Raw genomic sequence first — 26,095 nt, 5'->3', positions numbered from 1 at the left:
AATAAGGGCTAGCCCTTGCTTCTTGCCTCTCTGCTGAATTCCCCACTGATTCTGCAGGTGGGGTGGTGACAGAAGGTGGAGCAGCCCCTGGTGAAGATACTTAAGCCGCCAGAAGGCTGAACCCTGAATGAAAAAGACCCGAGGTAAACGTGAGCTTTCTCACCCCCAGGTTTCTGCATCCCTGACCCCTACGTCTTTCAGGAACATGGCTTCTGAGCAGAGCACTGCGCGGTCCCACCTCAACAGGGGACACAGGGCGTGAGCCCTAAACTTAGCAAGTTTGTAAGCCCCCCCATTTGGGATAATGGAATGTTACAAGGTTGCCAGTTTTTCATCATGGCAGATAAGGAGTTTAAATTAACACGATGAATGAGGGAGATGGCAGTTATGCGGGAACATCCTTGCTTAAGGTGCGTGGCTACGCGAACCAGCCCAAAACCACGGCATGCGTGCCCAAAGAACTGGTGGAACGGGAGTGAGGTCTGTGGTCACCAATGCAGTTTCCAGGCCCCGAGATCGTCCTGGGGTTATGTAAGCATGTTACCATCGGCAGCAATGGGTGAAGGGTACCGAATAAAGGACCTCTCTGTATTATTTCTGCAGCTTCCTGTGAATCTATAATTATTTCAAAATAAAAAATATGAATAAAGGAAAAGAATTTTAGGTTGACATGTTTTATAAAAGGACAACTGGAGAACAAAACAGGGTGGACATAATCAGAATAAAGGCAGCTGCGACCCAGCACCATCACCACGCTTTCCTTCCACCGCGGACCAGTCAAAGCTGTACTGAGGGCTATCTTACTAAGACAGCCCTAGTGTCTGATGGCAGCCTGGTAAGCCACCAGCTCCCTGTCTCCCCAGCCTGGAGACCCGAATACACAGTGGCCGGGAGGACAGTGCGTGCGGGGCTGGGGGGAAAGGCAAGTCGGGCTTTGCTGGCAAGAGGCCTAAGTTCCTCTCCCGCCTCCTCCTTCTCTTCCTCCTACCTGTGCTCAGACCTCTTTTCCCTTCTCCACCAGGGCAGCGAGCCCACGCTGGCCGCGTCCAGCCCCAGGTTTGCTCGTTTACTACACCCTGCCCCATCCCTGGCTCCAACTGGGACCCAAAGTCTCATCTTTCCCTTCCTCCTGCCACCACCCCCGGCAGCTGCTTTGTGACCCGAGTACCTGCCTGCCACATCCCCTCCAGAACTGGGGGCCAGGATCAGATCTTTCCTGATAAGTTCCAAGAGGGAAGGGGTGGTGCTCCTCCACGACCACCCAGGTGGGGCGCAGGGTGCATGAGGAGAGCAAGGGGCCTCTGCCGAGGACCACGGAGGGGGCGCAGCGGACAGCAGACAGCGCCTGCCTGCACCTGCTCCGCAGCCATCATCTCTGGGCCTGCCAATCGCACAGTTTTCAACTGCAAGCGCCTGCAACCCTGAGGGCTCTCCTGGGCTACCAGGACCCTCCAGGCCTGGCCTGGGTGGGCTGGGTTAATGCCTGCCCCTCCTCCCACTCAGGGAGCCGCTCTCACCCAGACTGACCCAAGATGGAAGATAAATACCCCGGCTCCCTCCACGTCAGTGGGGAGCTGAAGCCACCTGCCAGGGCTCCCAGCAGGCCTGTGCCCAGCGCCCCCAGCGCCAACCCCTGATAACAAACCCTCACTGCCTTGCTTTCCTTCTCCCTCTCCACTCCCCTACCAGTGCTTCTGGGCTAACCTCCCAAATAAACTATTTGCATCCAAATCCTGCTTTGGGGGGAACTCATCTAAGATAGATGGTCACAGGGAAGCCCAATTAGGAAAGCTGAGCCAAATTTCAAATGTGAATGAGTGTATGTATCGCTGGGTGTCTGAAGGATGTATATCTACGTAATGAGGAAACTGCCAACACCATAGCTGCTATCAGACACTAGGAAGCTAATGAGGAAAAACCATAAAAACTTGATTTGCCCGCATAATACTCATTAACGCCATTTATATGAACTGCTGTTCATTTGCCTAATTACCACTAGCACAGTAACTAGCATGGATATATTAAATGTGTCAGATAAAACTTGCATTAAATTTTATTTGATTACTAGTGCTATGCACCCCCACACTTAGTTCTCGCATGTGCATGCCTGGGTGCTCACGCTGCAGAACCTGCTCACGCTGCAGAACCTGCTCACGACCGGGGATAACACTGCTGAGACTCCCCTCTTGAAGCAAGGTTGTCAAACTCCCGTGGCACAGGAGCTGCCTGGACAGCATACATAACACGGGCTGCTGGGCTCCACCCCGAGTGCCTCATTCAGTGGGTCTGAGAGCAGCCGAGAACTGGCATTTCTAACCAGTTCCCAGGTGCAGCTGTCTGAGGTTACGCTGTGAGAGCCACTGCTTTAAAGTGCCACCAATGAGGGAAAGAACCAACCAGTTGGCATTTGCAACACGAAAGGTTGATGGTCTGTTCTAAGAAAGCCAGTGGGATCTTCCAATACTCTAGACCAGTCGCTGAAGCAGAATCAGATTTGGTGTGCGGGCAGCTCAAACCAAAAAAGGCAAAATTAGCTCTGTTTCTCAAACAACTCCCAGCAGCTGGGAGTATCCACTCTGTGCCAAAGATGTTGCCAGGCAACAGAGGTTTGGGCACTGCCAAAGGTCTTGTGAGACTCTGGGTAGGTCATGTCCTCTGTGAGCCTCACTTTGCTAACCTGTAAAGGAGGTAACTCCTACATAGGGAACCACCCAGCCCTGATGTTTTACAGTGAATCAAAGGAGTCCCTGGCAGCAGTCCTGACCCCAAGACTCTCCCGGCTGGTCAGTCCAATTCAGCAAATGCTCCCAATTAAAGGTGCTGCCAAAGCAGTCAGTACTATGTGCTATACCAACCAAAGAACATAGAAGCACCCGGCATGAAATCCATGCCCATAACTGGTCCTCCCTGAAATATTATGACATTTAATCACTCTCACTGCTAAAGGGAAAACTGGAGCCGCTCACCAGAATTAAGGACGGTGTGATAACCTCCTCAGCTGGGGTTTTAAATGAGCCTTGTGCTAACAGCTTTCCTGCTCTGAATGCCAAGCAGGACGCCCGCGGGAGAGAGGCAGCCGCCTGTGAAGGGCGACACTGTGACACCGCTGTTTCTGAGGCCTGGCTTCTGCATGCACCTCACCATGTGTCCCCAGGCAGCACAGTGACCTTCCAGATTCCATGGGGAACCTGCAGGAAGCATTGTTTTATTGTTTCACAGATGGAGGAACTGAGGAGAGGAGTGAGGCTGTCTGGTGTCTAACAACCCAGTTTGGCACCTCTGATCTGCAGCAGAGAACACTCAGCTAAAGCTAACCTCCACCCTAAGACCCATGCATCAGCCTGGCGCTGAGGAGAAATGGGGAGGAAGCAGAGCCCAGCAACGGCAGCATCAGGAGGGCACTCACCCGCCTGCAATCTCAGGAGTCCCTTGCCGAGCCGAGCCAAGCCAAATAGAAACAAAAGGCTTTTATGTATGAACAGCAAACGTTTCCTCAGTCTCATATAAGGTATAAATAAAAGCATATATAGGAAACTATTTTTGTTGATCTAACCCATAAAAAAGTAAAAACAGTGAAGCATATCATTAAGACAGGCCCCTAGTCCCTACTTGCAGACAGCTGCCCTAAACCCTCCCTGTACAGAATTCAGCTCCCTAAGAAAAGGAGCCATGTCCTTTACTATAGCCCTGCACCCACCACCTAGCATAGGGCCTGACACACGGCTGCCACCTAATAATTACCTGCTGACAAGGCGTAGGCTCAGCCAGCCGGGCAGCCACTGGCAGGTGCAGTGGAGGCTCCAGGAGGCTGGCCAGGGCCTCTTTGCCTGTTTCTCGTGGTGAGCCGGGCCTTAAGCCAACGTTTTCCACCTGCTCGCAAGGTAATGAGCCCCACAGGGTAACTATTGCCCAGGGTAAGGGAACTGCTCCCTTTTCTAATACACCACCTTTATGCTTTTGCATCTGTGTTTTGTCTCACTGTGCTCAGATTTAGGAGCAAGGCTGTGCTGAGCCATTCAGGCCCTCTGTGGTCTCAGGTGTCATCTCAGCTCACAGCTCGGGCTTCCTCTCCTCGATGTAGAGCCCTCACCTTGGTGATCTGGTAAGTTTTATGATGCTGCTCTTCCTTTTCTAGCTCAACACTAAAGAAGCAGACACAACCCCACGTTACACAAAATTGAGCATATGATGCAGTGACACTGGGCCAAGTAGGCTAAGCCTGCAAAGGCCTGGAAATGTATTTTAATTAATATAAGTAGGAGCACTGTCTAAACTAAATCAAGTAAAGGGCACAGCCATAAGCTGGCAGGAATACACAGTACCGTCCCAATGCAGGTAGCCGTTTTTAAAATATATTTTTTTTATTGATTTTTTGAGAGAGAGGGAGGGAGAAGGAGAGAAAGAGAGAAGTATCGATGTGAGAAAGAAACATCGATTGGCTGCCTCATGCATGCCTCCTACCAGGGATCGAGCCCAAAACCCAGGCATGTGCCCTGACTAGGAATTGAACCGGTGACCTTTTACACACAGGATGACGCCCAACCCCAGCCAGGGACAGACAGCACTTTTTTATAAGCTGGGTCAAGACCCAGTAAATGTGGCTTTGTGGAATGACTGACCAAAGGAATTATGGCTATCAACACCACTGATGACTCCAAATAAAGCACTGAGTGGAGCTCTGTCCCAGGAGTGGGCTGAACAGGCTGCAATACCCAGTCTGCTCAGGTCCATTGGACCGGTGAACTCTCCCAGGGCACAGGGACGGCCACGCATCTCTGCTCTTCAATGAGACCAGGCTCTTTCCATCCTCCAGAGTCTGGAGACTTTATGTTGAAACCTTCATCTGCAGTGAAACACTCGCACCTGTCACCAGGCTCTGGCCTTAGAAACCACAGTGCTCGGGCTGTTGCCCAGGATGAAGAAAAGCCAAATCTAGGAACCTCCAGGGGGGTTTAGCAGAGAAACAGCACTGTCTACACAGAGCATGGCCAGACCTCTCATTAACACCCAACAGGGGACACTCACCAAGGGCCTTACTTCTGGATCAGCAGCACTCTTTCTTTTTTAAAAATGGGCTTTGAAAAGTTTCTTTTAGTGGAATCAATTCTGCCAGCACCACATCCGTCAGAGACGCTAACTCTTCTGCTCTATTGGGTAAGGGCCTATCGAGCCAGTAAATGGCTTTAGACACACGGACCCAGCTGAGTACTTGGTTAGTTATGCATTCACTCTGTGCAGTGACATCCTGGAGTGCCATGGGGATAGCCGCAGCCTGGGCAGGGCCAATGTGGTCATTGCACTACATACCATATCTGTGTGGTTCTCTTCTCCTCTCAATCTAATTTAAAAGATTAGGGGCCAAGAACTGGTCTCACCTATATGACACCGGAAAACAGAAACACTGCCAAGGGGCTTCTATTTTCAACATTCTTTACAGATGGTAAAGTGTTTTATATAGGGGGGTGGAGCAGGCAGTAAATGGAGTTAGCTTAAAACATATATTAGCATTTAGATGTCAAACTCAACCCCTCCTTTCTAAATGAGAATGTTTCAGTAAAGCAACATTTTCAATAAAAAGAAATGGAGGTGGGAGTGCCCCTCTATTAAATGGAGAAATCCATGAAACGTCACTAACCTCTCCTGAAATCCACAAATTTCTATGCTCCCATCTGTGAAGCCAATTACTCCACACGTTGTCTAGAATCCCTCAGGTGGGGCATGAAAGGGCTATTACTTATAACTAGAGAATGAAAAAGAACATAAACATTAAAACTTAAGGCCGAGCTGAAGGACTTAGTTATCGTATCTCCCTCAAGGAGAAAAAGGAAGCTGTCTTTGGAGTGACCCCAACCTCTGACATCCTCCTGGGGTCTTTAATCACTGACTCCCATTTCTAAGTGCCTCTTTTGGGCCAGATCGCCTAAGGGCCTGTAAAAATGAACGTGTCATTACTACCCTAGAAAGGTCTCTAATCTGCTTAGGGAGACAGGCGATGCACACACACCAGCACACAAAAAAAGCAACCACTGATCAGCAGTGCCAGTGCCAAATCAGTGCCTGACGTGAGAACTGCCAAAGGAGCCGCCCCTGCAGCCTCGGGCGAGGGGCAGGTTTAAGGCAGAGAGGTGACACCTCTCCCTGAACCGGGGGTCCCACCTTGTCGACCAGGCTAACCCCTCCGGTCTAACTGAAGCCCTACCCACCTCCCGCCTTGTAGAGCTTGGGGTTTTTTCTCTGAGGGCACTTACTTTCATTTGTGACAACACCTTTATTTGTTTGTACCTGTTTAATCTCTGTCTCTTTCTTTAAACTCCAAGTCCCTCAAAAGCTGGGTGAGTGCTTGTTTTGTTTACTATTTCACTTCTGTATGCCCAGCACCTGGAACTACCTGGCACACAGTAGGTTCTCAAAAAATGTGCCAAGTGAATGGATGAGCAAGCGTTAAAGAAGGGTGGAATTTCAACCAAAAGAAATGGAGAAAGACACTCCAATAGGGAAAAGCTATAAACCAAAGTGTAGAGGAAAACAGTGGGTAAAGAAATTGCCCGGGGCCAGAAAAACAGAGTAAAAGATGGGAGAGAAAGCCAAGTATAGAAGCTGGACCACAGGTTCATTCTCTGCACAACCATGATCTCCAGGCTAAGGAATTTGGACTCTGTACCACAGCAATAGGGCCCTAAGGAAAGTTTTTAGTCAGGGGAGGTATACAAAATATTTAGGAACATGATAAGGTAACCACAAGAAGGATGGGCCAGAGGAGCAGGAAGCCCAGAGGCAAGCAGGACACTGAGGGGTGACTGTGGGGGTGAAACCAGGAAGGTGGTGGGAATGGAGGAAGGGGAGAGACTCTGGGAGAAGGCATTGGGGGCTGACACAGGGAAGGAGAAGAGAAAGGGTTAGAGTCAAAGGCAAGTGAGGGCTTGAGACCCTTTATGGGCCTGGCTCGGGCTCATTGATACAGCACAGGCTTTGCTAGTTTTCACCAATCCTGTTGGTTTCAAATGAAAAACTGGTGCAGAAGCATCTTCACTTGCAAACTGAGGTCATGTGAGTCCTACAGCTGCTAAGCAAAGCCTGGGAAGTCTTGGGGACCCAGAGCAAGGTGACTGTGCTGATAGCTGGAGAGAAGGCAGTCACTGGGTCACTGGTCTGTGGTGGGGTGCAGAGCAGACCTACACTGATTTAACCAAAAGGCACCCGGAGGAGAGGCTGAGCTGTGTCTCCCAAGCAGGAAGCACTGGGGGGAACATTTCACAAGGCAACAAGCAGCTCTGTCGCCTCACAGAGTGGCTTCTGTATAGCCTCCTGATTGGGGGGCGCTCTGCAAGGGTCCTTGATTTGGGCTCATTGGCAAATTGATCCCCTTAATTTTTCAGGAGAGCACGAGGCACATTGACCGCCTTGGTGATGCATTACCGGTGCCACGTCACAAGCAGAATCTCATTGCAGTGTACAATGTCACCTGCAGTGACATCACAGGCCTGTAAGAGGACCTGATGACCTGGGTGCACCGAAGAATGGCCAGGACAGAAGCAGTATGGGAACAAACCACCTGCGGAGAGTGAGAAGGAACTGGGTGCCTGGCAAGGAAATGAGAGTTTCAGGGCAGGAGGGTTTAAGTTCAGTTCAAAAGTCTGAACAACTGTTAGGGAGGACAGTGTGCGTGACCCAGGAGTCAGAGCCAGGCCGGTGAGGTGCAAGTCACAGGTTTTAGCTGGAAACGAGAAAGCAGTTTCCACGATCTCACACAGCAGTAGCGACACAGGGGTGTCACCTGGAGTTCCCAAGCAAAAGCTGGAGATCCCTTTCAGAGAACATGGAAGCAACTATTCATACGGCAGTTGGAGGCAACTCAGATTTCGTGGTTAAATCTGAGGATTTGCTGGCCATCAACCGTCACTCTGCAAGTCACAGAGGGAACACCTAGCAGTCCCCCATGGGGGCAGCAGCAAGGGAAGGCATGCTTGAGTCTTAACAACAAAAAGGAAAATCCAGGCTTTCTCTGGAGTTGGGGGAAAAGTAAAATAGTGCTGCAATAATTTGGATTCAAACAAGGGGAACTAGCTGAAAAGTAACTGCTGACTAACACCGAACAAAAATCCGGGCACCTACATTCTAAATACAATCTCATCGTGGCTTAGAAAATGCAGCTCCAGCTGGCCGCCCTGGTGCACCAGCCCCAACCCTGAAGCAAGTCCTGTCCGCTCTCAAAGCTCTCATTTCTTCACCCTGAGGATTCGTGCAACACGGTAACACTATCATATAAGTGAACGCTGCTAAGATAGTAGAACGTGAATGTTCTCACACAAAGGTCAGTATGTGAAGCGACGGACATGCTGACTGGCTTGGTGGGGACGTCCACAATGCGTGTGAATATTTAATCATCGTGCGCACCTTACATGTTTTCCCACAATAAAGAGGAAAAAGAGTCAGTGGACGGCTTATTACTCCTAATAAAAAACATAAATTCCATAAGAAACAAAGATTTAAACCTGAAAAATGAAACCATGAAAGTATAAGAAGAGCCCAGCCGGTGTGGCTCAGTGGTTGAGCATCGACCTCGGATCCAAGAGACAGCAGTTGGACTCCCGGTCAGGACACGTGCCTGGGTTGCGGGCTCAACCTCCAGGGTGTGCAGGAGGCAGCCGATCAATGACTCTCTCATCATTAATGTTTCTCTCTCTCCCTCTCCCTTCTTCTCTCTCTGAAATCAATAAAAATATATTTTAAAAAAAAGTATTAGAAGAAAAAAACACACAAGTTTTTTTAGAGTAGGGAAGGTCTTTTTAACTAGAACACAAAACCCACAACTCATTAACGAAAAGATGATAGATTCAATTACATAAAAAAATTTAAATTCTGCATGTTAAAATTAAGTTAAATATCAATTTTAAGGAGTGGGGAGGAGGGGGTTCAGTAGGGGGAAATGGGGGCATCTGTAACACTTTCAACAATAAAGTTAAATTAAAAAAAACAAAACCCACAACAAATACCATCAACAAAACCAAAAGACTACTGATACCACAGATAAAAGGCTAATTTCTTCAAATATAAAGGGTTTCTACAAATACAAAGAAAGAAATTGATTCAACAATAAAAACATACCAAAAAAACAAGAGAAAGGAAAGGAACAAGCAGAACTCACAAAATGGTGTGTTTTAAACACAACCAAGACGCCAACCTCACTCATGGTAAAAGACACCACTTTAAAACTACTCCAAGATAATATACCAATCTGTTAACCAAAGAGGTTAAAAAGCTAAAACCCTTTAACACAGCTGTTCACCTTCTAGAAATTTATTTTCAAATAACTTTGAATAAGCGTATGCATTGCAGCATTACTTGTAATCAGTAGAAACTTAGTAACATCCAGGCCGTCCACCTAGGGGAAATTTTTAAAATAAATAGTGTGTCCATACTATGGAGTACTATGAAGTATGCAGTTAATTAGAATGATTTTCAAAAAATATTAAGTGAAGAAAGCAAGGTTCAGAGCAGAGTATAATATGGAACCATTTATCTTTAAAAAAATTTTTTTATTGATTTTAGAGAGAAAGAGGAAGGAGAAGGGGGGGAGAGAGAGAGAAACACTGATGAGAGAGAACCACCTACAGGCTGCCTCCTGCACGCCCACCACTGGGGATCAAGCCCGCAACCCAGGCTTGTGCCCTGACTGGGAATTGAACCAGGGACCTCTTGGTGCATAGAATGCTGTTCAACCAAGCCACACCATTCATTTAAAAAAATAAATAAATAAAAATAAAAATACTCAACATGTCTGAAATGCTTACATATGCACAGAATATTTCTGGAAGGATACTTGAAATGAATGTTGTTTAAGACAAATATTCCCTTCAAAGGCACAGCTCAAGACCCTGGAGTTTGGTAATTCCTACCCTTTAAGTGCACTCCTCCACTGCACCCCAAGTCCCATGGGTTCTCTCCTATGCTGTGGGCCAGCAGAGGTCCGGCCAACCCCTGAAGAGAAAGAGAGACTTTCCAAACTATCCACTGTCTGGTGTTGGTGAGGGAAGCTAACCCAGCAGCAAGCCCAGGACCGCACGTCCTCTGCAAACAGACACAGGGCACTCCCAGAGTTCTGGGGGGAGGTTCTGCTCAAAGTAACTGAGGCCAAAGAGGAAAGGAACCGAAATATTTAAACAAACCACACCATTTCAACTGAGTTTACAACGGCTTCTTGGCTGTTTAAATCAGGACAGGCAAGAACAGACTGTCAGACAAACTCATTTGGAGGCCCCAGGGAGCTTACGCAGTTCCACCTGTCCAGACAGATAAACAGGCTGCCCTGAATTATGGACAGGTGGGCCCTGTGGCGCCAGAGACTGGGTCACTAGAGCTCGTGAGCAAGGCAGCGCAGGACACCAGGGGAAGATCGCTCAGCATCTGTCCTGCCCCAAATCTTCAGGCCACAAGCATTTTCTTACCCACTGGCTACGCACGTGGCATCAAAAAGGAGCATTAATGGGGAAGAAAGGAAAAAGGAAAGCAAAGGAAGCCTGGGCAGGGCGGGCCCTCCTTCATGAACAAGCAGAGCTGAGACTGGAGGTCACATCGTTGAGGGTGCTGGCACAACATCGGGGTCCAGAAAAGAGCTCTGTGTCGTTGCTGAGGGTCACAGTGAAGAAGCCCAAGGAGGTCCAGACTGACTGATTTCCTAGAGTCTTTTATAGTAAGAAGCCTGTCCCTCACTATCTGGCCAGGGATTACTGGCCACTGACCACACGGCACATCTCTAAACAAAGTAAGCTTCTCTGGGTCCTACTCATTTCAAGGAGGAGAAAACACAGAAACATAGCTGTTTTATGAGTATGCAATGAAGCCAGCCTGTTTGGCTATGCCTCCATGGCTCCATGTGAGCCAGAGATGAGGAGGCAAAAGCAGCAGCAGCCCCCTGGGCAGATGTGCTGGGAAGGAGGGCAGGCCAGAGACATCCCAACGCACGGCGTCCTGACGCCAACCAGGCCTCGGCCTGCATGCACCACCCCTTCACGGACCGCCCAACCACAGTTCCGCTCACGGCTGACAGATACCCCCCTGCCCCAGCTGGACACCCAGATACGATGCAATTCACCATCTGAAACAACACAGAACCCACCTACCCCGACCCCTCACATGCATGTGCATGCGTGCACCACACTCTCCATACCTGGCGTCTGAGAAGCTCCTGGGCACTGAGCCACCCAGGGTCAGAGTGTGTCTGATACTTGCAGCATCTCACTCTCTAACTGGCTACAATGCCCTGCTTGGAAGCTGTGGGCTCGGACCTAAGGGGAGCCTTACAGATTAATCAGGCCCTCAGCCCTCAGGGTGCCTTTTAGGGCATCAGCACCCTTCTGCGTTCTGGGTGCTGACACCCAGATCCACCTGCCCTGACTCCTTGAACATCTAATCGCTGTCCCCTTCTCACAGGGTCTTCCGTTTTCTAGATTCCTGCCATCTTCCGGTCTAAATAATTTTCAATTTCTTTCCCCTTGCCTTATAATCCAGGTTTTTAGATTTTACTTCTGCTTTAGGCATGTGAGGCACTCATGGAAATGTATTTCCTAAGACAATGATCTAGCACCCAACCCTCAACCAGAACCCAAGCACTGGTCCTTGCCCAGGGTGACGACTCAGACGGCATCTGAGAACGTCTCAGAAATTCAGATTTCATTCTAGTTCAACTGCCTAAAAATATCATGTATGCATGTTAGCGTGTGTGTGTATATCATGTATGTACATAGGTATGTATGTTATGTATATTAAAAAAGTCACCCAAAACAGCTTAGTCAGAAAAAATTAAGGGACAAAAACAAGATGAGAAAAGAAGCAACAATGGCAAAAAAGAGAAAGGAAGCGAGAAGTGAAGTAATAAGGCGTATTTGTAAGGCAGTGTCAGTGCAGAACTGAATTTTAAATTTCTCTTACAGAGAAAGCAGCTCAGCAGCTCTGCCCCAGTCCTGTCCCCAGGCAGGCAGGTCTCTGGGCTCCTCACTGGAGTCTCCCCGCCCCTCCTAGGGTCCCCTCCCCCACCGCCACAGCCCCACTGCTCCGTTATTTCTCTGTCCCCCTCTGGCCCTGTGCAGGGCCAGTTCACTGAGCCAGAGGACTCCGTCTGCTCTGCTCACTGCTCACCCGCAGTGCTCAGAACAATGCCTGCAACAGAGCAGGCATCCAACAAACTAACTGAACCAACGGATAATCGTAACAGAAACATACTTCACATTGACACTACTGTCGATTATGTGAAAATACCTCCCCTTGTTCCCTAAAACAATTGCTTAGAGTAATATAAGATAAACGACTATTCCCTAAATTATATCCCATCACTCAGGCTGCATACTACTGACGCTGTTACTAGAAAAAAAGACGGAAGAGATACAAAACCAGACCACAGTACATAGAGAATGCTCCAGAAAATGTTTCGGATTCTCCGCCTCTGTACGCACTGGAATAAAGATCAGATTCCTCTCATATATCCGCCCACACTCACTGTCACTCAAGCTTTTGGTGCGGTGTTTTTTTTGTTCGTGGTTTTTTAAAAATGTAATTAAACAAAAAAAGAGAAAAGGGAAATTCTCCTCTTGCAGTTTCACAAATTCCACCCCCTCCAAGTGCAGCTGAGCGGAGCAGGTCAGCTCAGAAGGGCAGGTGGGTGGCGCTGGGTGGGGGAGGGGCCCGGCTCCGCAGAGGGCAGAGACAAGGAAAACCCTTCTGGTGGCGATGCTGAGAAGGAAAGGCTACGAAGCAAGCCGCTCCTCGAAGCCGCCGGTGACAGGAGGCATGCGGAGGAAAAATAAAGTAGAAAGACAGCAAAGAGCATAGATGAGAAGGCGAGGACAAGCGAGTGGGGAACAGAGGTAAAAAGGCAGCAGAGTGTGAGTGAAAGGACAGGAAAAGGAGCCAAGGGGAAATCAGGAGGGCAGAGGAGAGCATGACAGTGAGGAAAGGAAAGAGGCCCGGCTCCCAGGCGCCTGCGATGAGGAGAGGAGGCAGCAGCAGGGCGGGCACCCTTCAGGCCAGGTCCCAGCCGCCCGCCCCGTCCAGCAAGCTGTCCATCGGGGGCACGGCGGCACCGGGAGACCATCCAGAGAGGCTCCGGGGTGGTGGTGGGGCGCACACCGGGCACCTCACCACCAGCTCACTGCAGAGCCAGGGCCCACTGCAGCTTATTGGGGAGAACATGGTGTGCCTCCTGTTAGCATCAAGGCCATGCAAATGCCCACATACATATGTTTATCCAGGCCAACAAATATCACTTGGGTTTATCAGACAGAAAGGCCGGGGCTGTTTATTTACGGCTGCCTATAAAATAAGTGAGATTGTTATTGTTACTTTTTTCTTTATTGATTTGAGAGAGGAAGGGGGAGGGAGGGAGAGATGGAGAGAGAGAGAGAATTTGTTGTTCCACTTATTTCTGCATCATTAGTTGATTCTTATATGTGCCCTGACTGGGGACGGAACCCACAACCTTGGGGTATCGGGGCAATGCTCTAACCAACTGAGTTACCCGGCCAGGGGGAGAGTATATTTAAAATATGAGAAAAAAAAACACACAACACCTCAATCTTAACAGAGCACTTAAAGCCAAGGGAAAGTCAGAGGTTCCAGGACAAAAGCTGTGACTTCCGTGTACGCATGGAAGCAACTCAAATAGATGCTCCAGGCTCTACTTTGTCCCCAGAGGTAGAAGTGTCACATTCCTGTTTAGCGTGAGACAGCTTTGCTCAGCAAAAAGGACTACAACAGCATGCTTGTTTACACACAGAGAACAATCTGTTCTGCAGAACAGGAGCGGAAGCTTGGCCATTGCCTGCGGAACCCCATGCCCAGCCCTTTTTTTACTTCATCTAAGTCACTGTTCTCGCACACCCAGCCCTGAAGGGTTAAAGCAGCCCAAGCCTCTGTGCGGCTGCACCAATCAGCTTTTCTCTTGATGACATCATGCTCCAACTGGACAGCTTGCTGGAAAGGGCGAGGCTGGGCGGGACCTGGCCTGGATGGGTGCCCAACCTGCTGCTGCCACCTTACTGCTTGGGGAGAGTTAAAGGGCCCAGGGTCTCCTCAGCTACCATGTCAGATGAAACTGGGACATTCCCCAAATCCCTGCCCAGAAATTATCCTCAGCTTGTACAGAATGCATACGAAGCTTGTCCTGCTCTTTGCTCGCTTTCCAATGGTCTAATATTTATGAAGCTGATTTCCAAACACAGATTTACGCCATCAGCCTTTGCCAAGTTCTGAATGACTCAGATGTTTATGCCGAGCAGAAGAGCAGCCTCCCGTGGTTTCTTTCAGAAGTTTTGGTCCCATTCAAAAACAGATATGTGAGGGACCTGCTGGACCCCAGGCGTTCTATACATTCAACAACAATCTGACTGGAATGCTATTTTTGTTCTAAATAGGTGTTTATTTCAGACGTTGACTGCTGCATGTGTGTACCCGTGGATGGGTCAGGCAATGCAGGCACAGAGGGTAAAATCTACCTAGGAGGCTGGGCTCAGGAGCACATGGCTGAAATACTGACCACACTGCCAACTCAGTGGAAAGGACAGTTTTCCTCCTTTAACTGGGAATGGGAAAGGCTTCAAGCTAAATGATGAATCTCTCCTGCTTCCCAGAACACTGGGTATCTACACCTTATGGGTCATCTGCAAGTGAAGATTAATTCTGTTTGTGCACACAAGCCGTGGTAAACTAAGCACATGGCCAGCTAGCTTGCTCATAGTTGACAGAAACAGTGCTGGAAACATCTATCACTCAGGGGCCCTGCAGAAGGGTGGCACATTCAACTGGGCAACTGATGGAGCTTAATCAAGGGATTACTCACACAGGTTCGGGTAGGGGACAGGGACAGGAGCAAGGTTATGTGAGACAGTCATAGCCAGGAGCCCCAGGCTGGTTACCAGAACCCAGAGAGAGCAGCTGTTGGGGGAGGGTCTTCAGCAGGGGGACTCTCACAGGTCGGGTCCTGAGACACCCAGGAAGGTAGGGAGGAGAGGGAGTGCACCTGAAGAGCTGGTGGAAATGCCCTGCACAGTACTGAACAACTGGAGACTAAACCACAAGGTAACCTTATGATAGAGTCGGAGAACAGAACGCTACATCCTTTAGAATGAAGATCTGAATCCAGATCCAGACATTACCACGGTAACATATCCCAATAGGCAGCTACCTGGTAAAAACAAACAAATAAATAATAAACAAATCTAAATACACTAAGACCCCAAATTTGGATATCCATCAAATGTTACAGAGGTTAACTCTGCGTGGGGAGATGTGGCTGACTTTCCTACTCCTTTTCTTTAAAGTTTTACTTATGTACAGCTTGTCAGTTTAACTTCTATGATGCAGGGATGTTAGACTTGACTGGAGAACACAAAGTGTCTCCGGAAGCTCAGATTTGTTTTTGTGTTTTTTTTAAATATATCTTTACTGATTTCAGAGAGAGGAAGGGAGAGGGGAGAGAGAGACAGAAACATCAGTGATGAGAGAGTCATGCATCGGCTGCCTCCTGCACGCCCCCGACTGGGGATCGAGCCCGCAATCCAGGCATGTGCCCTGACCGGAAACTGAACCTCAATCTCCTGGGTCCTAGGCCAATGTTCAACCGTTGAGCCATGCCCGGCCGGGCCTGAAGCTCAGATTTGGACCTTGTCTGATGCTGAGCGCTTTTAAAAGCAAACTCCATTTGTTACCAAAAGTATAACGGAAAACGGGGAGCATGCTAGTGTCACTGATGGACTGCATCCCAGAGGTTCACCCTAACCAGCTAACTTCCAGAAGTAGTCTTGTAATTAACAAGGGCTGCACAAACCACTTGTTGGAAAAAAGTGACTCCTAGCCTATCAGTTGTGCACGTTCCCAACTATACAACCTCAAACCAAACCCCACTGGATGCAGCAGCTGCTGCTGGCCGTTGCAGCAGTCTCCCTACCCACAGTGCTGCTTTCTGCGGTTTCAGTCACTCGCAGTTACCCGCACTAAAGATTATTAAGTGAAAAATTCCAGAAATAAACATTTCATAAGTTTAAAACTGTCCACTGTTCTGAGTAGCATGAGAAAAGTGTCACGCCATCCCACCAAGGATGTGAACCATCCCTTCTTCCAGCAACTCCATGGTGTACACACTGCCCACCTGTCAGCCACTCAGTAGCCGTCTAGTTATCAGACTGACATTCATGGTATCACAGTGCTTGCGTTCAAGTCACCCTTATTTTACTCATTAATGGCCCCAAAGAGCAACAGCAGTGATGCCAGCAATTCGGGTATGCCAAAGGGAAGCCAAACAGTGCTTCCTTTCAGTGAAAAGGTGAGGATAGTATAGTAAGACATTTTGAGAGAGAGAAAGACGCTACACCTAACTTTTATCATAATATATTGCTATAACTGTCCTGTTCTATTATTATTGTTGCTACTCTCTTACTGTGCCTAATTTATAAATTAGACTTTACCATAGGCAGGTCCGTATAGGAAAAAACTGTGTGTGTGTGTGTGTGTGTGTGTGTACAGGGGTCATTAGTATCTACAGTTTCAGGCATCCACTGGGGGTCTTGGAACCTATCCCTCACGGGGTAAGTGGGGGACTACTGTATGTAGAATACATTTGAAAAATAAACATCAGAGAGGGCCGCAAATTTCTCTAGAGCCTCTCTTCTCTCAGGGACTTAGGCAGAAAGGCTCATCAATTTCTCAAAAGAACAGTGGGGGCAACCACCCTACTTCTGCAGGCTGGGTGGGCTCTTCCGGGTCTGGGGTGGGGCAGAGTCGTGCAGGGGGTCCTGAGTTGAGGGGCTTCAACTTGACTGCTTCCCAGTTGCTCGCCACCACCAGACCACCCATAAGCTCTGCCTTTCTTGAGGTCTGAAGACGCCCAGGCTCCCCTCCTCTTCCTCCCAAGCTCCAGGCACGATAAGCTACCACGCCCGCAATACTCTTTACACACTAGCACCTGTGCTAGGCACTTGTCTAATTGGTAGAAACAACTCTGAAACTGCCTCTACTTCACAAGCAAGGGTAACAACACTGAGGCTTCCTGAGGCCATCCAGGCATCAGGGTGGAGTTGGAGGAGCTGAGGCTCAAAGCTGGATCTGCTGGCTCCGGGCCTGAGCCTCATGTATGACCCTGCACTACCTTCTAGGAGTGGCCTGGCCAGCTCACAGCACAGCTCATCAGGTGCTGGGATCACAGTTGCCTGGGCTCCCAGAGCCGCTCTCTGCCTCCCAGGCCCAGCCTTTAGAGCAGCCTTCCCCACCTCCTGGGGATCTAATGATGACAAAGAGAAAAACCATCAAGCACAAGATATAAAAGCAGCGCAGGGAGCAGCCACTGACGAATGTGCTCTTCTAGGAAAGTCCACCGAAGCCCTGGGAAATGCCTCTGAGATTTCTCTTTAGACAGAGATATCCAGCAAAAACAAGTATAACAGACTCAGAAACAATGCTGAAGGGCTGCACATAAAAGGCCCCGTGACGGTTTACTACACAAGGAAAGCTCAGTCTTCTGAATTCTTTCCAATAAGTCCTCAACTCCCTTTAGGTTTTTCAAATTTAAAATGTAGCAGCACTTCTGGGCCACACTAAGGACTGGCCTGGGACACCCTGCACAGTCCCCAGGTTCACTGTACCCCCCACGACGTCTACCTGCAAAGGAAACATCAGTATGGGAACTTCCTCTCATTAAGATGCCAAGAGACAACGGGTTTACCAGTCCCAACAGCCAGCTTCCACGCAGCTGGGCTGCACCGCGCCTCGGTGAGCTCACGCTCCTTCTCCAGGGGAAACGTGGAGCCCACAGACTGCCTGGCGACGCTGCCTGTTAACAGAGCGGAGACATCCTGTGAGGCACGCCCAGCACTGCTGACCTCTTGGGAAGAGGCATGCTTAGGAGATGCAGTCAGAGAAGAGGCAATTAATGCATTCGACTGGCACGGCTGAATTCCAGCCATCTGAAGGATTCCGAGACAGTGCCTTCAAATCAAATCAAATTCTCATTTCTCAGCCTCAAGCTCAAGGCCTCTCACGGCCTGGTTCCGATCTCACTTTGTACTCTCATTTCTCCTCCCCTACACAAACTCCACACTCGACAGAAGTCCAGTGACCCCGGCGTCCCCAAGCCCGCGCCTCTGCTCTTGCTGTTCTCTCCACCTGCAGCGCCCTTTCTTTGCCCCACTAGCTCCCACCTGGTTTTAACCAACATGTTGGTTCTTTAATTTCATGTCAAATCCCACCTCTCTGGGATGTGCCCTGAAGCCCCTTCCTCCTTCTCACACCTCCTACCCATGCCCCGCTCCCATGGTGCCCCTCTACCCACCCCTCCTGCCATTTCAGAGTGCAGGTACACCTCCCTCACAGACCACTTTGGTCTTGGCTTGACTAGTGAGTACAGCTGTCACATGCCTACACACACTACTCTGTGCGTGGTCTCCGAGGGGCTTGGAGCTCTGTCCCTCATTCTGGCTCCGTTTGGTGGCCTGCACCCAGCACAAGTTCACCTCACACAGCTTCACCCAATGGGAAGACCTCCTAGTATGCAGGGTTCCTAACCAACAGTCCTAAACCCCATCTTATCTGGAGATAAGTGTGCGGTAGGAATTGCCCCACCCTGTTCCCACAGGGGAATGGGATCGGCTGTGGTTTACATAACTTTGCAGTTGCAACCAGAATAGAGCCGGGCTGGGCATTCAGTCTACGCTGTTCAATGGACATGTCAGCTGCACCGCTCCCCCCTCTCGAGAGCTAAATTCATCTCCTGCAAGTGTTCCTGGGAGACAGACCCAGTCCCAGTCCACTTCAAAGGCAGCTTTCTCCCAGCCAGAAGCCTGTGAGGGTAGCACTTTAACATTCCCGGGTGTTTACCATCTCTGAGAAACATTCTTCTGCCCAGCAACATACACCACAGGTTACTGAGAAGTACTTGGGTACATATTTCCAATTACTCTACAGCACTGGTTATGAGGGAGACCTGAATGTTCTCTCCTCACTAACCCCTCTGTTTCCTGAATCCCCCACCCTCGTCTCACCAACCTGAGGATGTGGAGTGGGCAAGATGCTTCTGCTGGGAGAGGCGTGGGGTCTTTTAGGGGACACAGTAAGCATAACCATGGAGGCAGAGGAATAGGGAAGAAAAAGGCCCCCTGGGAGCCCCTTTCAGCAGCTTCCCCCAAAGCCCGGCCCCTTGCTCTGCCCTCCTAGTTAACCCTGGACCTCCCCTCCTTCCCGAAGACCCCTGAAAGGACTCGAGCTCTTCTTAAGTATCTTCAGGGTGAGCAAGACTCCCTCAGTGGGGCTGATGGGACTCACATATTTCCAAACAGCATGTCATCATGGGAACTGCCTCCCCCTCTGTCCTGCTGTGCTGGGCGCCTCCACCCTCCAGCTAAACCTTGGATTGACCTGTCCTCTGTGGTCCAGGTAGGAAGATCTCCTGCCCTGGCTACTTGGGGCTTGCTTCCCTCACACTGTCAGAACCACTCTGGTCACAGTGAAGGAACCAGGGCCACCCTGGCCCACATCCCGGTCCTGGGAGTCATGCACAGGGGAGCCGTGGTGGGCTGTGGCCAGCTCTCTGTGACGTCACGTGGCCTTACCTCATCCCACTCCGAGGCGAAGGAGGGTGACTTCTCCAGCCTCTTCTTCCCAATGCTGCAGTTGGACAAGGACTCGCTCCGGCTCCCCATCGCTGCGTCCTCCGTGGGTGAGCAGGTCAGGAGATCAGAGTCAGACTTGGACAAGCTGCGGCTGAGTTTGAGTTCAGCTTTGGGTTTGCTGGTGGGAGGGACTCGGCTTCTGGCCCCGCTCTGGTCTCCTTCTTCCTCAGCACCACCAGGGTGTGGAGAGGCTGTGTGAGTCAAAGTTTCGGGGTGCGATTGGCTGTTGGTGGTGGGCAGGCCTGCTGGGTAGGCCCCTCTCTTACTCTGGTCCAGGACACTGGGCGGGGAGCCTCCAGGAGCGCACACGCCTGTCTCCTCCAGCTGCATGCTGGCCTCGTGGCAGGTGCCCTGCGCGGGGGAACCTTCCGGATGGCTCTGGGCAGTGGCAGAGAGCAGCTGGAAGGGGTCCTGCCCCACCTCACACACCGGGGAGGAGCCGTGGAGGAGACCTGAGAACTGCTCTGGGACCTGCCCGTCCTGCCCCTCCGCAGAGTCCTGGCTCCGGATGCTGCTGCTCCGCCTGTGGTCTTGAAGTGAATGGAGAGAGAAATAAAAAATTAAACGTGGCAAAAATCAACAAAGTTCCAATGCAGCGAGCATACGGCAGAGTAGAGGAATTCAAACAGAGGGAAAGAGAGGGATGCTGGATGGGCTGGGAGAGGGCAGAGGGAGAGAAGAGAGAGGAAAGAAGAAAACAGTTTCGTATTGTTCTTAATGTTCAATTTGTACCCAAAGTCAGAGCACTTATGAAATTCCAAACACTGGCCTGATTAATGCTATCTGGCAGCCTTCCCTGTTGTTAGGTTTCTGTTAGCATTAACGACCAGACCTTGCTATATAAGGCGAGAAGTGCTAACTATATCCTACGCAAGGACACAGTGAGGAGAGAGTGAGCGGACACGGAGTAAAAGTGAGAGAGTGAGCGAGCACGCCAGCGAGCAAGTGTGAGCAAGGGAGCCGAGCTTCTGGAACATCTGATACGGGTCCATAAAGGCCAAAGTGTTATTTAGAGCCACAGCCCGCCCTCCCTCTGGCGAGCAGCACGGAGGGAGAGAAAGGAGGTCACGATCCACAACCTGCAACTTCTGGAATTCCTTAACCGAAAGTGCAAAACAAACGGCCGAGAAATGACCGCTTCCTTCCTTGGGGGGCTGTTTGAGCTCCACGCCTCATCCTTCCTTCCGCAGGGAGCACAGACTTTTCTTTTTTTCTGAGAACGTGCACATCTCACCCCTTCCAAAGCGTCCCAGCTGCTCCTATTTGTTTAAGTTTAACCTTAGTTGACCCACTAAAAACAAAACGGTCTAATCTGTCAATGCCAGGAGACATCTGCAGGTCTCCCAGACCTCCCTACCATCCCAGAAATCTGACACTAACAGCTCATGAAGCCGACGGCTACTGTGCCCTCCCCCAGGGTATCGAATACCTCTGCCCTGGAGTAGCATAAATAATTGACCAAATCAGAGTCCAACACCGGGCTCACACTGGGACACCCAAGGGGCTCGCCTGGCATGAACTGGGACCCATTAAGAGATTTTAACCCATACCAGCAGGTAGAAGACAACCCTGCAGCCAGTCCCAGCTCACATTCCAAAGCTAGTATTCAACTTTATTTTCTCTGGAAGCTACAGCACATACACCGAATGATTCCCTCGTCTGCCCAAAGTCCCAAGAACTATTCATGAGATCTGAGAATCTTAGAACTGAAAGGTCGAGTTCAGCTATTTTTACAAGTGAGAAATCGAGGGCCCTTAGGCCTTGGGGGTCGATCCAAGGTGGTGGGGGAGACTTTAACCCAAGTGCCTAAACACCTGGCCCTCCCGGCTGCGCTGCTCACAAGTTGTGCAGCCCTGGCATTGAGTTCACCTTGCTGGGCTTCAGTATCTAAAATGAGAATCTAAAATGAGTAGGCTGGACTGCAGGGTTCAAAATCCCTTTTATGTTAAGATGGCGATGAGAATCCAAGGCTCCCCCATACTGTATGGCCAACTTCTACCCTCCGGTGTGCTGCAGAGCCCTGCCTGGTGCCTGCACAGCACCCACTCTCCCCATCAGTGTGCCTGCAGCCCAAGGCCCCTCCTTGGAGCTCAGAGCCCAAACTGAACAGGGCGGTGGGGGGGGGCACTTCCTAAACCTGCTGCACTAACTCAGCCCCTCTGCCCGTGTGCAGTGCTGGTGCCACCGCGCTGCTTCTTCCAGACAGCCTTTAAGGAAGGGTCCCAACAACCAGCTCTCATAGTGAGCCGTCACCCTGAGGTCTGAGCAGGGACATGGTTCAGTTCACCCCACCATCTGGAGGACAGTTCAGTCTCCACTGCCGACTCAGCTAAGTCTGTAGAGGCTGCCGAGGGGCAGCCGGTTAACTCCACTCTCCGGCTCTGATTACATACCCTCAGGAGCCCACAAGTATGAACTTTGGCATCTCCTTCCTCTACACTTGACTGCTTCAGGACTCTCACACCCCTAACTCACAAACCCTACTCCCCAAAGGTCAGGTGCAGGGCGCGGAACAACCTGAATCGTTCCCCAAGGAGAACTGACGCTGCAAACACAGGGCTCCACACAGCTGAGCTCAGGCCCGGGACACCATGGCTCCAGGGCCATGAACACGAAGGCGCACTGGGGCTGAACAAAGCTGCCCTGTGCCCTGTGCGCTGCGCCGCGGGGCCCCAGGGAGGACGACACATGACCACTCAGTGGTGGCGCAGGCCCACAGCACTCCTAAAAGAGGTTGATGGGAGAGGCAATCAAGTTGCAAAATCTGCCACCTCTAGGACTAATTCTAATGGCCAGCCTCCTGCAGGTCCTGCCCAAGGTGCAGCGTCCCTCTGACTGCACTGAAACAGAGAAAGGACTGTGACAGGAGTGAGCACAGGCTTCCATTTCTTTGCATCAGCTTCTGGCTTCTTCTTTAACCATTTGAGAAGGGGGAAGGGGTGAGTCCAACAAAAGAAAAACACCACAGTCCAGAACTGGGAGCCAGCGTGGCTCCTGTTCGTGGGCGGACCTCAGAGCCCAGGCCACAGACAGTGCCTGCTGCTGCTGCGGGAGCCCACAATGGGGGCCCTGTCTAACAGCTGCCATGCAAGTGAGCCTTCAACGAAGGAAGAGAGGCCGGTGCCAAGAGCTCAATACCAGACTGAAGAGAGGGGAAGGAAGTGGGCAGAAGAAAGAAATGGAAACTTATGGAAGAAGGAAATATGTGAAGAGAAAGAATTTCTGAGGGTATAATCCCATTAGAGGAACCACAATCCACTGATACTTTATGGAGTATAGGATATCACAAGCCCTGGCCAGTGTGGCTCAGTAGAGTGTCAGCCAACACACCAAAGGGTTAGGGTTCAATTTCCAGTCAAGGGCACGTACCGGGTTGCAAGTTCGATCCCTGGCCCCGGTAGGGGTACGTGTGGGAGGCAACCAACCGATGTGTCTCACATCAATGTTCCCCTCTCTCTCTCCCGCCCTCCCTTCCACTCTAATAAAAACAAAAACAAAACCCAGAAACAATGGAAAAAATATCCTCTACCTCCAGTGAGGATTAACAAAATAAAACAAACAAAAAAAGAAATCACAGAAGGAGATTCTCACAATTACAGGAGTCACCCAGGCAACTCCCTAGGAAAGACACTTCGGTATTCAAGGAGCCTGGTCTAAGAAACATGGGGTCTTACGATAAGCTTGTGCTCTCATCCCACAGAAAGCTGCCCAAGCCTAAGCTAGACTTCCAGGCAAATCACCGGCGGGAAGAGATCTCCTCAATGGTCCCTTCCTCCTATCAGGCCAGGATGACGTGAGGTCTCTGACGGACGAGCTGCTAACAACAATGTCCTGGTCAAGAGCCAGAGCTTAGCAAGTTACTTAACTCTCTGTGACCAGGGTTCTCGTGTGTACTGTGGAATCTTAGTAGCACGTCTCTCATAGGTGGTTGTGGGAATTACATGATACATGTAAAGCATTTGGAACCACGCTTGGCTCGTGCTAGCTCTCCACAGATGTAAACAATTGCTATTATCCCCACACAGGGCCTATTATAACATGTTTTGCTCACAGATGAGGCCCACTGCTTCTCTGTTCCTCACAAGAACCATCAAAGACAATGTACGCGACCAGTACGTATACCCACTGACGTCACCATCCTGACAGCTCTGGGCAGCAGGAGGAAACAGAGGTAACGGAGTGAGACACTGAGGCCCCAGCCTGTCTCCCTAACCTCCCTCCATCCACAAGCTCGTGCAAAGTGTCTGCCGGGGGCGGGGAGGCGGTGGGGGCCGGGAGAGAGGAAGGCGCTGCCTGTGTTCACGGGCTTCCCCCCACTGAAGAGACACGGATACACAGGAACGACCAGCGACCAAGGCTTTAAGGAAAGCATAAGCCAACGCACGGTGGGCAGAGGGAAAGTGTGGTTACGTTCAACCAGGAAGCGTCTCAGAGAGGCGGCTTCTGAGCTGGCACTGAGGGGCAGGAAGGCCTTGCCAGGCTTCGAGAGAAGTGGAAATGCACCAGAAAAAGCAGAGCGCGAGCCTCGTGCGGGGTCCCACGGGCGTGAGGGCTCGCAGAAGAGAGCCCTCAGGCTGAGGCTGCTTCCACCTGGGCCTCCGTGTGCTCTGCCTTTGGAATTCCAAGGCTCCCAGCCCTCCCCCTGCCCTCGGCCCTCCACTCCGCACCACCTGCCCTCTCGGGGAGCAGGAGGGAGCTGGCGGAAGGCTGTCCTGCCCCCTACGTCAAGGCCAGCTGCTGCGCTGACGGAACACGGGCACACCGACTCCCAGCCCCTTCAACTTGCGATCTTCATTCTTTTCTCTTCGCCCGCGAGCAGCTGAAGCAAGGGGTCTTCTGCGCTGCATGTTAATTACTGTGATGATCCTTGGGGACCTCGGCTTCTGAATAACGACGTTTTAACACATTCTTACTCACCTGCCCGTTAAACTAGGCTGAAAACTTCGACTCACATGAGGACTCACTAAGTCCAATAGACCCTGAGACCCAGAGGAGAAAGCCGGGGTGTCCAATCTCCCGGGCTGCTCTGGTCTCTGTTCCATTAGGACCAGAACACTGCCACTGCCTAGTCACTGTGGTGGGCGTCAGAAACCTGCTTTTGCAGGGTCACCACGCTTCCCCCAGACGGAAGGTACTGACTAGGTTATGCAGACAATGGCCGGACATTGTATCTGAGCACAGACAGAGAATCCATTCTGGTCCATGGTAACCCGAGAAATAGAACCAGAGGCCTGAGATGCAGTCCCAGCCCTGTGACTTTTCCTCTGAGGGGAACAGCGAGGCTGCGTTCTCTAGGGCTTGAGATCTAGCAGGGTTTGAGTCTGTGAAGGCGACCTAGGTTTCCTTCCAGCTCTCTGATGTTAAGAATGTGAGCAGCAGCAGGGCTCTGGGTGAAATGATTTAACCTCATGGCTAAAGAGGCCTTGGATCCAGCCAACGAGGGCTTAAGGCCCAGCTCTAACACCTAATTTCCTTCCTCATCTACTAGACAGGGATAAAAGTAGCCCTACCGAAGGTCTGCCAGGAGAGATTCATGACCTAATTGGAGTAAACTAACTCAGCACGTGGCTGGCCTAGGGGCTTTCAGAAAGTGGAAGCTGCCAGCATTCTCACCCTTTCTCGTTTACAACCATTCCCAACTGCTCTTCATGCAAACACTGCACACGGAGGCTGGATTCCTCTCTCCTGACTATGCAAAGAGATGGGGTTCTTCAAAGTGGCCCTGTAAACCAGTAGTCTTGCAAGGCTGGTTCAGGGCGACGTGTCACAACAGCATGGTGGTTGGGAACCCTCTCCACCCACTGTAGCACCCACAGGTACAGCCCAGCTCTGTGGTTCACTGACTTGGTCCTGATGACCTTCCATCCCCGCCACTTCCTTCAACACCTCCTGAGTCTGTACACTGCCTGCTGTTGGGCCTCTGGCCCCTCAACTGCCCTATTCAACACGCCAGCTCCGCCTGATCAGTGTGCGACCAGTGTGACAGTTGTGCCTGATTTAATAGCACACTTGCCATCTCTGCCGCCCTTGATCTCCTGCCAGTTCCAGCAGTGGGTATGCGCAGCCATTTGCTTTCCCTTCTCCAGTTGCTGGAATGTTGAGCCCTGCTGAACACTTAAGAAACAACTGACCGAGTCCTCTACCCACCGTTTAACTCCGCTGCTTCCAACAGCTTTGATGTACTAGGTACTAGTTATTCTGTGCCAGACACTGTGCTAAGAAATTTCTTTTTTAATAGTCACAGCAACCGTGAGGTAAGAATTTGGATTCCTATTTTACACGTAGAAAATGAGGTTTAAAGAGGTTAAATGATTTCCTCAAGGTCACCAGTGGCAGAGCAAGAATCCAAAAGCAAGCCTGACTACCAGACCCAGCTGTCCTTTTGTTCCTCTCTTGAGAACGGGGATATCACCATAAGGCCGATTCCTCATCTCTTCCACTCTTTT

General features: G+C 50.6%; 1 protein-coding gene across 3 annotated transcripts in view; it reads right to left on the bottom strand.

Annotated features, from left to right (window-relative positions):
* ANKS1A (ankyrin repeat and sterile alpha motif domain containing 1A) overlaps positions 1 to 26,095 on the bottom strand; it is a 176,734-nt gene that overhangs the window by 50,879 nt on the left and 99,760 nt on the right. For all 3 annotated transcript variants that reach the window (XM_016223704.2, XM_016223708.2, XM_016223706.2), the window contains one exon: positions 19,590 to 20,179. In XM_016223704.2, coding sequence (XP_016079190.2) covers positions 19,590 to 20,179 — 590 coding nt within the window. The remainder of the gene's footprint in view (positions 1 to 19,589; positions 20,180 to 26,095) is intronic.

This window comes from Miniopterus natalensis, chromosome 5 (genome assembly GCF_054644295.1).
Source record: "Miniopterus natalensis isolate mMinNat1 chromosome 5, mMinNat1.hap1, whole genome shotgun sequence".
Classification (NCBI taxonomy): domain Eukaryota; kingdom Metazoa; phylum Chordata; class Mammalia; order Chiroptera; family Miniopteridae; genus Miniopterus; species Miniopterus natalensis.
The sequence above is the reverse complement of the archived record's forward strand: the minus strand, read 5'-3'. Positions and strand labels throughout refer to the sequence as shown.